General features: G+C 46.2%; 1 protein-coding gene across 2 annotated transcripts in view; it reads right to left on the reverse strand.

Moving 5' to 3' along the window:
- MIPEP (mitochondrial intermediate peptidase) overlaps positions 1 to 16,266 on the reverse strand; it is a 145,564-nt gene that overhangs the window by 51,853 nt on the left and 77,445 nt on the right. For both annotated transcript variants that reach the window (XM_081214381.1, XM_081214382.1), the window contains exons 15-16: positions 14,677 to 14,751; positions 11,981 to 12,100 (exon numbers count right to left, since the gene is read on the reverse strand). In XM_081214381.1, the coding sequence (XP_081070507.1) occupies positions 11,981 to 12,100; positions 14,677 to 14,751 (195 nt within the window). The remainder of the gene's footprint in view (positions 1 to 11,980; positions 12,101 to 14,676; positions 14,752 to 16,266) is intronic.

Here is a 16,266-nt window from a genome sequence, read left to right on the forward strand (position 1 = left end):
GGAAAGAGAGACTTACAGACCCATTCAAAACAGCAAAAAAAAAAAAAAGTCATACAACAGGAATACATTTAACAAGATGTATGAGGCACTTCTAAGAAGAAGACCAGTAAATATAAAATGGTGTTATAGGAACAAGCAGATCCATAACAGAGTAAGGCATCTGTGTAAAAAAAACAAAAACAAACAAAAAAACAACTGATAATCAACAAAAAACTTCACAAATGATTATCCAGCCTCTCAGCAGGAGCCCTGAAATGGAAGCTCAGACACAAATCTTGTATACGAAACTCAGCATCTCATAAAGGAGGCCTTTTCAAACCAGTGGGGAAGGTGGGTTTTTCAAAAACCAATTAGAAAAAGTAAAGCTGGTTCCGAATCTCATACCTTACACCACTAGAAGCTTAAATAATCAAAGATTTAAAAGTAAAAAATAAAACCACAAGAGTCTAGAAGAAATCATTGGCAGAAATTTAAATATTCTCAGGCTAGCAAGTTATTTTTAAGCGTGACAGGAAACTCAGAGAAAAGCCTGATTTAACTAAAAACAACAATCACCACCATCAAGCAAACTGACAATAAAACCTGAAAGCTAAAAAAAAAAAAAAAAAATTACAAACGAAGTTGAAAGCTGAATAACAAGATGTGGGAAATATTTACAACAAAAAAGATAAAAGGTTAACATTCCTATAAAAATCAGTAACAAAAAGATCAACCTAAATATGGGAAAATGACAAAAATAGGCAATTCACCCCCTAACTTCCATACAGATGGAAAAATGTCATAGGGGAAGATGTTGGTTTTACTGGTAATAAAAGAATTACAAGTAAAAATAAGTTACAGCATTTCTGGCCTATCACACTGTCAAGGGAACGCTATCTGGACTTCAACTTTGCACGTGTGCGGGAAATAAACTGTGCGTGACTTGCGGCCCAGCAATCCCACTCTGCGGAACCTACTGTGAGGACGGAGCAGCCGGGCGGGCGCGCACAGGTCTTGCGTCCACAGGGCTACCTGCTCCGTCACCACCGCCACCCTGCTGGCTCAGGGGGCCACATGACCCCCCTCCGTGGGTCCCACTCCCCGCCCTCCCCTCTCCCCCGCCCACTCTCCACTGCGCTCTCGGAAACCTAACCGCCTGGATTTTCACCTGCCCCCTTGACGGCCCCGTCCACTCTTCTGCTGCAACAGGAACCTGGCTCTCCCCGCGATCTCGGCCCCGACCCCGGGCCCCCGGCCTGGACGGGAGGCCGCGGTGCCGCCCAGCTCCCCGCTCCCGCGGCTGCGGCCACCCCTTGCTCACCTTCGCTCTCGCCAAGGCTGCTCCTGTCGCAGTTCAAAGGACGCCGGCGACCGCACAGGGAGTCCTTAAACGCCCCTCCCCCGGCCTCAGAACCTGCCCCTCACAGGACGCCGCGGGAGCACCCGGGTTACGTGGGTGGCCCCCGAACGCCACCGCCCGCGTCCCTGCAGGAGGGAAGCAAGCAGGTCAAGGGTGGAGCCGTGCGGCCTCCAGAGCGGCGGCGCAGGAGCGAGCCTCCCCGAGCCCCCGAGGGGCCGGCTGCCGGCACAGTGACTTCAGCCCATGGCTCGATTCGGCCTCCTGACCTCCAGAACCGTGAGAGGAGAAACGCCTGTGCCGCTTTAAGCCACTAAATGGGCAGAGACTTGTGACGGCAGCGACAGGAAGCTCACGGCGCCCTGGCCTTCTTCCTCTCCTTGGGGGTCGCCGTCCTCGGCCCCAACTCGTCTCGCGCCCACGGTTACACCTGCGCCATCGCTGTCTCCGAGGCCCTTCCCTCACTCTAGGAGCGGGTCCCAGACCCCGCCGGGACTCGGGACCCGCTGAGCCCGCCACCCCGGGACTCATGTTCTCTCTGCCCGGCAAGCCCACGGTGGGTCATCAGGACAGCTCTGCACAAGGCCACCACCTCCTCCCGTGCCGGCAGAGCCACAGCTCTGGCCAGAGCGCATCACCTGAGCCCCCACGGCCGTGCCGTGGCCCGGCGGGCCTCGCCTGCCTCCCGTGGGCCCCGGGCCCCTAACGCCGTCTCGGGAGCTGGCAGCGCCATGTCCCCACTCACCCCCTAAGGCCCGGGTCCTGAACCACAGAACAAAGCAGCCCGAAGGGCACGTCCACCACGGCCCCTCCGGGCCCGGGCCTCTTCCCGCGTGCGCCGGCGAGGCTGACCCTGCGCGTCTGTGGAAGACCCACCCCCGGCTACGTCCCCATCACTCTCAGGCAGCGTTACTTGTCAGTCTCTGCAGATCCTTCCCACCAGCCTCTGCGTGTCATTTCTCTCCTTAAAAACCAAAATGAAACCCAACAGAGAAACAGCCTCTCCGCCCCACGCCCCCTCCAAGCCCCGTTCCTCTCCCCCCGCAGGAAACCACCCGAGCGTCCCCAAGTCCCCGCCCTCCGTCCTCTCCTGACCCGCACTCACTGCACCTTCACTCCCACGGCTCTACCGGGACTGTGCTCACCTGGGTCACCAAGGACCCAAGAGTACAAACCACACGACAGCCCTTGCACGGGGCTCAAACAGGCAGAGCCTAGGGGTTACCTCGTGGGGAAGGTGCATGACTGAGGGGTCAGTGCCTCCTGAGGTCCTGGAAATGCTGGTCTCCTGACCTGGGTGGTGGTTACAAACGTCTGTACGTATATAAAAATTCATGGAGCTGTACATCAGGATTTGTACACTGTATGTAAGTTATGTCCAATAAAAAGGTTAGAAAAATCTTCAATAAATACTTGCTGGGCGTGTACCTTGCATACCGTGCGGGGCCCTGGAGAAGCGGTGAATAAATGAGAATGGGCCTTGCTCTTAGGGAATTTCACTCCATTTGGGACGATAGGAATTAGTCAAATGACATCAAGAAATGAGAACGTGGGCTGAAGGACAGGGAGGGCAGACCTGCTTTCTGTGAGCCTGTGCGACAGAGGAAGGACGGGGCCTGGAGAAGCGGCCCTTCCGGGGAGGTGAGTGTGGAGAAGAGAAGCGGGCTCCGGGCAGGGGCAGGGGGCGCGCCGCAGCCTGAGGCCAGAGTGCAGGACCCTCAGGACCGCGGCAGGAAGGCCCACCCCCGAAGGGTTTCCAGGGCGCACTGAGAAAAGGTCTCGCTGCAGAGACAAGGGCTGCTCACTAACTGCCCACCCAGAGCAGAGGCAGATGAGACGCATCTCTGTGTCTGTGGGAGCTGGTTCCATCTTCAGGTGCGTGTGAGAGAACAACGGGATACGGTGTCTCAGGGGACGGGGCCAGAGTGGGAGGGAGACCAGCTGCAAACCCTTTCACGCCTTCTGATTTTTGGTCACATGCATGCATGACTCAAACACAGTTAAAATGTAAGATGAGCATCACTCAACTGGAGGCCTCTTACAGGGGGCTGGTGCTGCCCCCAGAGTCCCAGGGGCACAGGTATAAAAAGACACCAGGAGAAGCCCTCTGGGCCCCGAGCTCCCTGCATCCTGCCCACGCTCACCATGGACAAGAACGTGACTCACTCAGACGATCACTAGGGCGGAAGCTTCTAAAAATGTAAACAGCATCAAATCTACAAGACACATGTGTATTATTTAAAACGCAAAGTCTACCTGGTAAAGAACAAATGAATATCCTGGATTTTTAAATTTCATTTTATCTAGCTTATGTGAATTCTATGTGAATTTGCAGGCAAAAAAAAAAAAGCATAGCATTATTCATGAAAACCAAGATGAAAATGAAAGTCGGTGACTTGGCTCAAAGGACTACATTATAAAAACAACCGGGTAGTCACATAATTTCCTCATGTTTTAAATGAGTGAAATCTAGAGTTGCAGCTGTCCCACAAACTGAAACCATATAAATTTTTAGAAAGTGAGTCAATTGTGAGATTAAAGTTTCAATTTATAACACTTCTGTGTTTTAGTTACAAAGTCATAAATAAATCTAGCATGACAGAGAAGGTAAATATTTTCTCAGTTGTTTATGCAGCCAAAGAGGAAAGGAATTTAACATGCAATTAACCACTTAGGTTTTTCTAGATATGTGCCATATGGTCTTTGTATTTAAGATAGAGAAAAAAATAAATATTGTTTTGTTTAATCTAACATTTGCTTAGCAACATCAGATACTCCAAACTGTGCCACCTGGGCATGCCTTTACCTCCCAGGAGACTTTTTTCATTTGTACAAGAGCCAGGGCATAAGAATAGGAGGAAATGTAACTTCTTCCCCAGGGGGAAAAAGAGCTAAATAGGAGAAATGAGAATTTCTACCAAATAATTTAAGTTGAATTCTCTGGAGAGAAAATGATGAACTTTTAACCACCATAGGGTCTAGTTCTACTGTTTCATAGACAGTATTTTTTTTTATACACATTGAAAAAAAGAGACCTTTATGCCATTCTCTGAACCAACATCTGAGCAAGTGTGAGGTAAGAATAGCCAAAGGTCAAAAGCAGACCTCGGATTTCTATATAAAGGCTCCCACGTGATCAAAGCTTTCTCTCACCAGGGTTTCTTTAAAAATAACTAGTAAGAAAACATCTGATTGCCATTTTAATCTAGATAGTAGAAATCATTTGATAATATTTCCTTATCTTAGTGTTTTATCAGTTAATCTAAAATTAGAGCTTTTAAAATAAACTCATTAATGCTTGACGCCACATAAAGTCAAATAAGCTGATACAATTTTATTATGAACTGAACTTGTGACATCTCCTATGAAGAGCTTTGAAATATACATTCAAAATTAAAGCTATAAAACTGTAATTCTTCATGTGCTTGAATGCACATGTCAGGTATCTGCATGGATCTCTATACACACTCACATATATATTCTGAAGAAAGATCTTCAGTGAGCAGGAGAGAAAATAACCTCTAGCGGTAGCGCACCCCAACTGTGGGGACAAATGACATCCTCTCGTGGCGAGTGTTTCTGTTACCTTTTTTCTTTTTGAGACTCTTGAAAAACCAACCAAAGGGAAACACAAGGCAAGCGCACACGGCCGGGCTGCCCCCAGCCTCTCCCGCTCCCTCCCCTCTGCAGGCTCAGCCCTCCGGGGTCAGGGGCGGCGCGTGAATGAACGTTGACTGGGGTGAGCACACTGGACAAACGACCGGGTCACCCCTGACGGCACTCCAACTCCCAACTGGTCAACTAGCGGCCACTGTCCTTGCACATATCGTCATGACAGCGGCAACACCAGCTTAAGAATCTGCTGGAAACCTTGAGCAGTCTCAAGACGGGAAGCCCTCAGGTCACAGGTGAGCTGTCTGATGGAAGTTTATCCATCGGTCTGTTCTTTGGGAACTCACAACACACACCCACGATTAATGTCCTACAACTGATGGCCCAAGCCACAGGGCACAATGTAACCCTAAATTAATAGAAAAGGGCGCAGCATTATACTGTAGTAGCGGTAGAAACAGGAAATACGTTTGAAATAGCTTTTTCTCAAATACCAGCAAAAACTGAAATTTTAATCAGAAGATCTTCCCCACCGACACCGGCTGACCCGGGTGTGCCGCCTGTTGCAGGTCCCCCGCTCAGGGGCGCTGTCCCCCTCCAGAGCTCACAGCATCCTCTCTGTAGGTGAACGCCTCCCAAATCTACACGGCTCCCGCCAGGATCTGCTTCCTGGCCTTCAGACCCATGGATCCAACAGCATCCTCACCTCAGACTAAAGCCTTCCCGTCTGCGCCCCTCCCGTCTTCCTGTCTCACTGACGCCACCCTTTCCCGCCCCCGGGGGCCGCGGGAGCACCAGCACCAAGGGGGTCTGTGGGCTCCCGGGCCTCTGACCCTCCTCTGCCCGCCCAGCCGCCTCTTCCTCCTGTACCTAACCTCACAGGGTCACCGAGCCGCGCCTGAGGGGTGCTCAGCCCCCAGGGATGCTGGCCCAGGTGAGGGCACAGCCCAGCAAGGGCGAGGACGAACGCAGGGCCCGATGAAAACGAAGGCGCCTCTTTTCCTCACCCACCCTTCTGGGGAGAAGCCTGCCTCTGGAAACGAAAACCAGTACCCAGCGTACCCTCTGTACCAGCTGCACGATGCATCGGAAAGCCGTAAGGTGCTGTAGGCTGACGTATAAATTATATTTCCCTTTTCTCATTGTTTAATTGAGGAAATAAAATGATTCATTGGAGAAAAACAATCTCTGGAGATGAGTTGCGGGGAAAACTGCCCCTCCTCTGGTCTCGGGGGACTCGAGAAGCCTCCTGTCCATCTCACGTTAGAACCTGGCAGTCGCCCTGAACCCAGCTTCCCGCCCCGGCCCCGCCAGGCTCCCCACCTTCCACAAGGTCCCCGAACCCGCCTGACCCCCCCACCCCCGCCAAGGCTGCCAGCAGCACTGTCCCAACGTGGGAATAACTTTCCAGCTGGTCCCCCAACCCCTCTCTACCCCATACACGGCAGCCCAAACAGCCTTTTAACATGTAGGGTATGTTCTACATACCAAGAAGATATTCCTGTATTCTACAGAATGACCCATCTATCAACCACAAGCCTATTCATCAGTTTAAGAAATAAACTATTTCTAAGACTTCTGTGTTCCCCCTTCCCGGCTCCAGCGGCAGGCACGGCCTCAATTCTGGGCTTACTATTCCTTCGTTTTCTTTAGAGTTTTACTACGTATGTAGAGATCTATGCTAATGCACTGCTCAGTTCTGCATGATTTTGAACTTTATATAAATGTACAAAATCTATTTCTTCTGAAGCTCATTTTTTCTTTATTTTACATTTTGCTTCTCAAGCTCATCATCGCGATTTCCCTGCTGCACAGTATCCCAGCCGATGAATATGCCCGAAATCATTCACCTGTTTCTGTGCTCACAATCGCGTGGGTTCTTCCCAGAGCCCCCTCCTTTCCCCCCCATTTACAAACAGTGCTGTTGTACACATTCCTATCCTCAACGCTTAGGACCTAAGACAACACTTTCTCTGGGTTCCATGTAGGAGGTGAACTTCTGGGTCACGGGGTCCATCCTCAACTTTAAGAGGTGACACCCCGCTGATTTCCAAGTAGTCATGGCAAATGCAACTCTGCCTGCGTGTGACTGTGACTCCACAGCCTGGCCAGCACTGGTCCGTCTGTGGTTTTCTCTGTCACAAGACGGCTGAGAGTGAGACGGCATCCTGACACGGCTTCACCGCACGCCCCAACGAACGCCGAGGTCATCTTATGCAGTGCATTCAAGGCACCGTCTTTTCCAAGATGGTTATTTATTTTTGGCTAAATGTCTAAAATTATACCTACTTTTTTTTAAACATCTTTATTGGAGTATAATTGCTTTACAATGGTGTGTTAGTTTTTGCTTTATAACAAAGTGAATCAGTTATACATATACATATGTCCCCATATCTCGTCCCTCTTGCATATCCCTCCCTATCCCACCCCTCTAGGTGGTCACAAAGCACCGGGCTGATCTCCCTGTGCTATGCAGCAGCTTCCCACTAGCTATGTGTTTTACGTTTGGTAGTGTATATATGTCCATGCCACTCTCTCACTTTGTCCAAGCTTACCCTTCCCCCTCCCCGTGTCCTCAAGTCCATTCTCTACATCTGCGTCTTTGTTCCTATCCTACCGCTAGGTTCTTCAGAACCTTTTTTTTTTTAGATTCCATATATATGTGTTAGCATACGGTATTTGTTTTTCTCTTTCTGACTTACTTCACTCTGTATGACAGTCTCTAGGTCCATCCACCTCACTACAAATAACTCAGTTTCGTTCCTTTTTATGGCTGAGTAATATGTGTGTATATGTGCCACATCTTCTTTATCCATTCATCTGTTGATGGACACTTAGGTTGCTTCCATGTCCTGGCTATTGTAAATAGAGCTACAATGAACATTTTGGTACATGACTCTTTTTGAATTATGGTTTTCTCAGGGTATATGCCCAGTAGTAGGATTGCTGGGTCTTATGGTAGTTCTATTTGTAGGTTTTTAAGGAACCTCCATACTGTTTTCCATAGTGGCCGTATCAATTTACATTCCCACCAGCAGTGCAAGAGTGTTCCCTTTTCTCCACACCCTCTCCAGCATTTACTGTTTCTAGATTTTTTGATGATGGCCATTCTGAGCAGTGTGAGATGATATTTCATTGTAGTTTTGATTTGCATTTCTCTAACAACATCTCTAAGGATGTTGAGCATCCTTTCATGTGTTTGTTGGCAATCTGTATATCTTCTTTGGAGAAATGTCTATTTAGGTCTTCTGCCCATTTTTGGATTGGGTTGTTTGTTTTTTTGATATTGAGCTGCATGAGTTGCTTGTATGTTTTGGAGATTAATCCTTTGTCAGTTGCTTCATTTGCAAATATTTTCTCCCATTCTGAGGGTTGTCTTTTCGTCTTGTTTATGGTTCAAGATGGTATCTTTCATGCCGTTTTTTGTACCACAATCAAAATTAATTAATTTTAAAGGGAAAAAAATCCTTTTCCAGTTACATGTGTTGAAAACCTCTACTTCCAGTCTGTAGCTTTTCATTGTTTTTCACCTGGTTTTTTGATGAACAGAAAACGCAACTTTTAATACAGTGGAATGTATCAGTCTTCTGTTTTACAGTTAATGTCTTTTGTGTTGTCTGTATGACATGCGGGTCTGAGCAGGAACAGAAAGGAGCTGTCAGAAAGACACTCCCATCATCTCTACAAATTTAAACCTCTACTTCTCACAGCATGAGACAGATCCAAGTTTCATCTTTTCCATATGGATGATGGACAGCGGCAGCACCATTTAAAATAAACCAACCTCTTCTCGGCCCACAGACCCGCAGTGTTCTTCAGCTTCTGGTCAAGAGGCCGCACATGTGCTGAGCCAGCCTTCAGGTCCCAGGCTCCGCTCCACCGTCTGTCCCTGCAGCCCCCGCAGCATCGTTACACTGTCCTAGTTCCTACAGCCTCCTCTGAGTACTGATCCCGACAGGGAAGCCCACCCACCTGCCACTGTCCTTCAAAGCTGCTCCTTGGCCATCGCGCTTCCACATAAAATCATACGCTCAGCTCGTTAGCTTCAAGCCAGCCAACGAGGAGAATCACATTACATTAAGTGTACAGGTTAACTGGAGAAAAAGTGCTTTGTTTTTATATCAAATCTTCCTATCTATAAATATGGTTCAGTTCTTCGTTTATTTAGGATCTGGAAATTAAAGATAATAGGCTTTTTAAAGAAGTGTTTGGGGAGGCACCACCTTATATTTTTTTCTTGCCTTAATGGTATATTTACAATTTTTTTGTTTGCTGCTGGTAAACAGAGATGGATTAAATTTTTATATATTGTTTAACTAGAAAAGTTGCTAACTTCTCATTAATTTTACTAATTTACCTGTACACACTGTGGATTTTCTCAGCAATCGCCACCTGCAAATACTGACAGTTCTGTATCTTCCTTTCCAGCGCTTCTATCTTTTCTTCTTGTCTCACTGTCCTGATGGATACTACACTGCAGAATTCCAACGAGCACCCTGGTCTTATTCTCTATGTTTACGGGAAGGTTTGTTACGGGTCTCCTGATGAGTTGACAAATGGATGAGAGGCCGAAGTTGCTACACAGGAAGAACAGAACACTTGTGCAAATCTAAACTCTCAGACGTTAAAAAAAAAAAGACAAGCCTTTAAAGAATGCCTTTTTTCTCTAAATGTAGCTATGCTTCTTCTAAAGACCTCCAAAAACAACTGACACAAAGAGCTACAGCTACTGACCATGAATGGGGGAGGCAATCCCAGTGAAGAGATAAACCTTTATATTTTCTCAAAGGAGTTAGAATAAGGATAGTGGACTTAATAACAACATCCTTCCTTTTAAATTAAAAATAATTTACTGATAGTTGATACAGAATTGGGTACCAATGTCACCTCATCTTTGTATATTTAATTACTACACAAAAGAAACCTGCATGGTGAGGAAAAATTTTTTATTTTTCTAACATTGTTTTTATTTTTATTTTGGCCATGCTGCACGGCTTAGAGGATCTCAGTTCCCCGACCAGGGGCTGAACTCCGGCCACGGCAGTGAAAGCACCGAATCCTAACCACTGGACCACCAGGGAATTTCCTGGGTTTTCTTCTAAAAAGAGACACAGCTCCATTGTTATAAGACTTAAGATAAAGAAAGCTGGGGGTGAGCAACTCGGCCAAGCTGAAGTGGCTTCAGAAAGCATCCCAGTTCCTCCTAATTTTGGTGTCCCTACAAGTTTACTACCCACTGGTGATATAACCACGTGGAGATCAAGTCACACTGATTTTAAAACTAACAAAGAAGAATATAGGGCCTCCCTGGTGGCGCAGTGGTTGAGAGTCCGCCTGCCGATGCAGGGGATACGGGTTCGTGCCCCGGTCTGGGAGGATCCCATATGCCGCGGAGCGGCTGGGCCCGTGAGCCATGGCCGCTGAGCCTGCGCATCCGGAGCCTGTGCCCCGCAACGGGAGAGGCCACAACAGTGAGAGGCCCGCGTACCGCAAAAAAAAAAAAAAAAAAAAAAAAAAAAAAAAAAAAAGAAGAATATAAAATGAGCACATAACCACACAGGCACAAAAGCACGTGGATCAGGCAATGCTCCATCAACTGGAAAACACCCTTAAAGAATGTCTTTTTTCTCTAAATGTAGGCAATTGTTATTATGATTCCACTGATGAACAGTGAGATTATTATTACAGATTTTCACTAATATAGATAATTCAAGTACACAATAGTACACACACTGGAACAATAAATTTTTTCTATATATGGTCAAAAATAGGTAGGTAGTGTGACTAGCATTATGTATCACAAATAGATGACCAAGCTTCTATGACAATCAAACACTGCTGATAAGGAGTCTTATGAAGATGAAATTTCCTGTGACTTTCCTTGTCTGGTAAAGATGAACAGTCCCACATGTTCGAGTATTAGGACCTGAAGATCTAATGGACAGTTACAGTTTACTGATTAACCTAAACTCAGCACAACACATGCTGGTATCCAACACTGAAACAAATGAAACCACATTTATTTGGCATTTTATGGCTTACAGAGCATTTTCAAATGAGCTTTCTTTCTATGAGATGGGCTAAGCTGGACCTTCTCGTGACCACCATGCCACCAAGTCAGGGCCACCTCCCTAAGAACAAGACAAATCCAGAGAAAGACACAGCTGAAAGACGAAGGAAGGAGAAACATTTCTAACAATACTGTGTAAGAACTAACTCAACCCAGCTAACTGGCAACCAAACAGGCCGACCCCTGCACCTTCCACACACGGGGCTCAATAAACACCCTTTCTGCTTAGGCCACTAGGAGTCGGGTTCCCATCGCCTGGACCTGAGGTCCCAAGTGATACGAAAGCGCCAGTCTCGTGCCAGGACCCAGGGACACTCTTCCCCACCACGCAGCTTCCTCACGGAACCTGGGCTGATGAGGACACACGGCTTCAGGGCTGGGTGGGAATCCCAACACCACCGCTCACTACCCACGTGACCCTAGACAAGACACGTAACTGGCACAAGCCCCCCATGCACCCCTGTGATGGGCAAGCATCGAATTCACAGGGTCCTTCTGAGTCAGGGTTTTGCCAAGCAATCGGACGGAGTCTGGCACCTAGTCCTCAGCGAATGGCGGTGATGCGCCCGCTCTCCATCCCGACAGGGCACCACATGACGCCCGTCATGGTCCCGACACAAGCGGGTCCTCAATCAGCGTGGATTCTCTTTGCAGTGAGAGCGGCTGGGGACCGATCATCACGTTCATCTTAGTTCTTCTCGTCACAAATAAATAATGAAAAAGAACACAGACTAACTCCGAGGGCCTTTTTATAGCCCACTTCCCTAGGAATCTAGAAAAATCCTGCCGGCAGGAGGAAGATAAGTACATGTAAACAGACGGCTGGGGGCAGTGAGTGAGTCGGCGTTTCTAGCATTTGCCCCACAGGAAACCTCAACATCCAGGAGAGGATTTCACACCCCGCCCACCTGACACGTACACCCATTCAATGGCACACAGCAGGGTCGGCACGCCAGACTCACAGTGTTCGGGACATATGGTAAGCCGTAGAACTTCTCCTGGGCGTCCCTGAGGATGTCTGTGGTCGAGCTCCTCAGGGGATGCTGCCCATGGTAGAGCTGATCCAGTGCAGCATAAAAGACCTGGACGGGAGAACGCACCTATTTAGTTTGGGTACCACGCTTAACGTCTATGATGCAGGTGACCAAAGATATTACAAGTCTACCAGAATAATAACTGCAAGTCGCAGTTGGGCAGTCACAAGTATAAGTGTATGTGGCTTGAGATGTATTTTGTATTTCATACCACATTTAAGACCATGGTAATGATGAAAAGGAAAGCTCTCAACCTCTTCATGATTAAGGATATTAAAGAATTTTGAACCCTATCTATAAGGTACTCTTTCTGTACAGTGTAGTAAATTAAATTTGTGACCACAATACTATATATACACACATACACACATATATGGAAAAAAATATATATATATGGAAATATGAAAAAATTAAGCTATAACCTGTGACCCCCAGGAGCTAATAAATACTGTTTGGCTTCTTCCTAGAATCCTGATATAATTAAATGAGAGAAATGACAGGGTGAGAATCCTAGTTTGTCGATGAGAGGTGCAAGGCGGGGTGAAGTGAGGTGAGGAAGCAAGGGTGTCACAAAGGATTCAGGAGCAGCTGTCGGAGTCTGAGGCCAGGACCGAGGCCGACCCCAGCCCTGCTGTCAGGGCACAGAGGAAGCAGCTGCTGGGCGGGGCGACCCTGACTTAAGGAGGTGACTGGCAGGGAAGGCTTACTCCCCTCCAAGGAGAGGACAGAGGCCACTGAAACATGACAGGAGAGTAAAGCATTGGAGGGAGTTTAAACATGAACCCTGCTGCGTATTTACCGAGCTCTGAAAGCTAAATTTTGCACAGAAAACCTAAAGTAAAGTGCTTTTTCACTGCAACATTTGACTTATTAACATTGTTTGAATTTTACCTGAAGCAAGCCAGTAGAAAATGTTTTATTTTAAAGGAAAATATTGTCATGTGATTATGTTTCCGCTACATATCTTTCGGATTCAAAATAGGAATTTGTAGAGAATGTGCAGCTGTTGACTTGAAAGAAGTGAGGATTAGTTTGTATAAAAGAAAAAATTTAAATGACCTCTAACTTCTGGCTTCATCTAGATGCAGAATTATGGTTCTAAATCATAAAGTCAAGTTTAAACCTCCGCTGGAAAAATACAGACATTTCCTAAATATTGCTTTGCTCTAACTGGCAAACTCTAAACATATACTAAATACAGCTCTTTCCATTCTATGTTCTGTAACGAGTAACAATACTGGGTTGGTCAGAAAGTTCGTTCGCGTTTCTCTGTAAAAGCTGTAACATGTTGCAGAAAAACCCAAACGAACTTCTTGGCCACCCCAATACTTCATGCTCATTTGCTGACGAACCAAACAATTCTAAAAGATAAGCCCACCCAGGGGGTCCTGCGTGCTTGGGACCGAGAACCTTAGAGCTGCAGAAAAACAGGAGCCATTTTTTAAATAATGCACACCAAAAAATAAATAAATAAAAATTTAAAAGGCACAATTTAAAAACCACTATTGATACCCGCTTAGAAATCTGCAGCAACTCCCTTCCACCCTGGGTTGTCCCCACGGCTCGGGGGACGGCTGTGTGACAGGAAAGCAGCGGCCCTTCGGGCGGGAGCCTCCTTCCCTCCCTGCTCCTCCGGCTTCTCAACGCCCGCCTCCCTTTCTCTCCTTGTTCTTTTTGGAGGGCAGAAGTATAGAAAGGTTGGTTTTCCTTCTTAGAAGAAAATCACTGGAACAAGTGTCGCAAAGGACGCCAGGACACGGGCTTTTAAAAGGTGGGACTCCCGCGACAGACACCAGTCAATCAGAAGACTTCTGCCAAGTAAGGTTAACCTTTCAAATAATCCAGAAATCTTTTTGCAATTGTGTGATACAAACAGACACTGAATAATGTTAATCCATGGTTTCGTCTATAGCAGGCATCTTCTTCACTGAAACGTGTATTTTAAGGCCCCCAAAAACAGAGCACATTCATTACTTTCTAGGGACTGAACTTTATACACCTATAAAACAATTCAATAGTGGCTACGCTTTTAAACAGGTGACTGGATCATAAGAAAGTGAATACTGCCTGAGATGAAAGAGGGGTGTTTAGGCTGTGTTTACATAACACTCAAGATCTGATGAAGAGGAAGAATTCCATAAACAATCTCAGAAATTACAAATAACCTAAACATCTGGTATCACACAGACCTGACATCCAGATGGTTTATAAAATGTTTCTCGTCTTTATCTGGAAACCTGGAACACTGGCTTTGAGTTTTACTAAAAACTAAGTCATTACTGTTTAAACTTCACATCTAAAACCACAAATTTAAAAAAAGATACAAAGTGAACAAAAAGATATAACTTGGTTGCTGAAATGTACCATCTAGAAGGAGTCAGGTAAAACTTTTCCATGCTTTGATTTTCCACTGAAATTGGGAAATAACCTTATTTGACACCTACTTCCTAAGGATGGTTGGAAGACCAAATGATTAGTCAAGGTCAAGTTCTCTGAACTCAGCCAAAAGATGTTTTGGAAGCGTAATTATTATAATAAATGGGTAGCACTGGCAAGAATTTAAAGTTATACATTTATTTTGAATAATATCTGTGGAAAACTTCAGAACAAAGGCACACACCCACCTGAAGCTGCATGTCCGCTGCTGCACAAACCTTTTTAGATTCGCAAAGACGAGACACCATATTTCTGGGCAGTGACTGAAAAACAAAACAATATGTATGTGAGTAAACTGCACTGTGTACTTTTGAGGCAGGAAGGTTAAAAATAACATCAAATGATACAATTTCATTTTGGTTTAATAATAACTTTGAAATATTTTCAAGAACAAGATAAAGGATGAATACATTCCACTGAATTTCAGAAAGTGGTAATTATCAAATAGGGGTTGGTACATGAAAATACAGGATTGTAGGGAAGTCAGACACTGGCGCTGTTCTTTAAAACTCTAGTTAAAACGTTAGGAAAAGTTAGTGCTTTTTCTGTTCCTTTGTTAGCAATGAAAGTCCGTTCAAGTGCTCTGGTGACCTTTAAGAGCACGTAATGACTGATGACAGGAATCAAAGGTCACAAAGTCAAGAAATAAACTCTAGTCCACGGTGCCAGTCAGTTCTGGAGCCGAACACATATCCTGACAAATAACCATGATAATGAACTGTGCCTTCTTTTATTTTCCAACCTGAAAGAATTGCAGGGCTTGGAAACTCAGTCTGATTAATGTCCCTATACAATTTAGGGCTTCCTCTACGAGACTAATTAGGTGTAATCATATAACATCACGTATTCTCTTACAAATAAACTAATAATGTAGCTGAAGAAGTGCTGTAGCCAATCTTACTCTACTTCAAAATCATTAATACTGGTGGTTTACTTGAAGACAGCTGCCATTTTATACAATTCTATTTACAATATAAATCAAGTTAAAAGCCCTTCTAAAGAGAAACAAATTATGTAAGAGACTTATGGCAGGTTACTCTGCACTACAGATGTATAGACTAACCACTGGTGAGCTGGAAGGGGAAGCAGGCACTGCCGCGTGTGTGTACACGTGTGCACATCTGTGTCTATGTATCTATACAGATATCTCCCCAGGGCCTAGCACAGTGCCTGGCACACAGCAGACACTCAGTACACATCTGCAGCAGGAGTGAACTAACACAAGAATGATCCTGACTTCTGCAGTACGGGATGAAGGCTCAGACAATAAGGCCTTTTCTCTTCTCTTTCCGTTTGGCGTACGAAAAGCAAACCAGCCAAAAAAGGCAATTTTTCAAGAGTTAAGACACAGACTGAAGGAAGCTGCACAGTGTAACTTCTGGTGCAGGGAAAAGGCCTGGGTCTTCCCGACATAAAACGAAAATTTCCTGCAACAGCATTTAAAAAAGTCAAGGTTCAGTGAAGTCATACACGCCAGCAGCTTGTACCAAGATGTTCAGCTTTCTTTTTTTTTTTTTTTGCTGTACACGGGCCTCTCACTGTTGTGGCCTCTCCCATTACGGAGCACAGGCTCCGGCCGCGCAGGCTCAGCGGCCATGGCTCACGGGCCCAGCCGCTCCGCGGCATGTAGGATCTTCCGGGACCGGGGCACGAACCCGCGTCCCCTGCATCGGCAGGCGGACTCTCCACCGCTGCGCCACCGGGGAAGCCCAGGATGTTCAGCTGTCTTTAAACCTTACTTTATACCTTCTGTTGACAGGACCTGCTGCTGCACTTGG

This window comes from Mesoplodon bidens, assembly GCF_964165515.1.
Source record: "Mesoplodon bidens genome assembly, chromosome: 17".
Lineage (NCBI taxonomy): Eukaryota > Metazoa > Chordata > Mammalia > Artiodactyla > Ziphiidae > Mesoplodon > Mesoplodon bidens.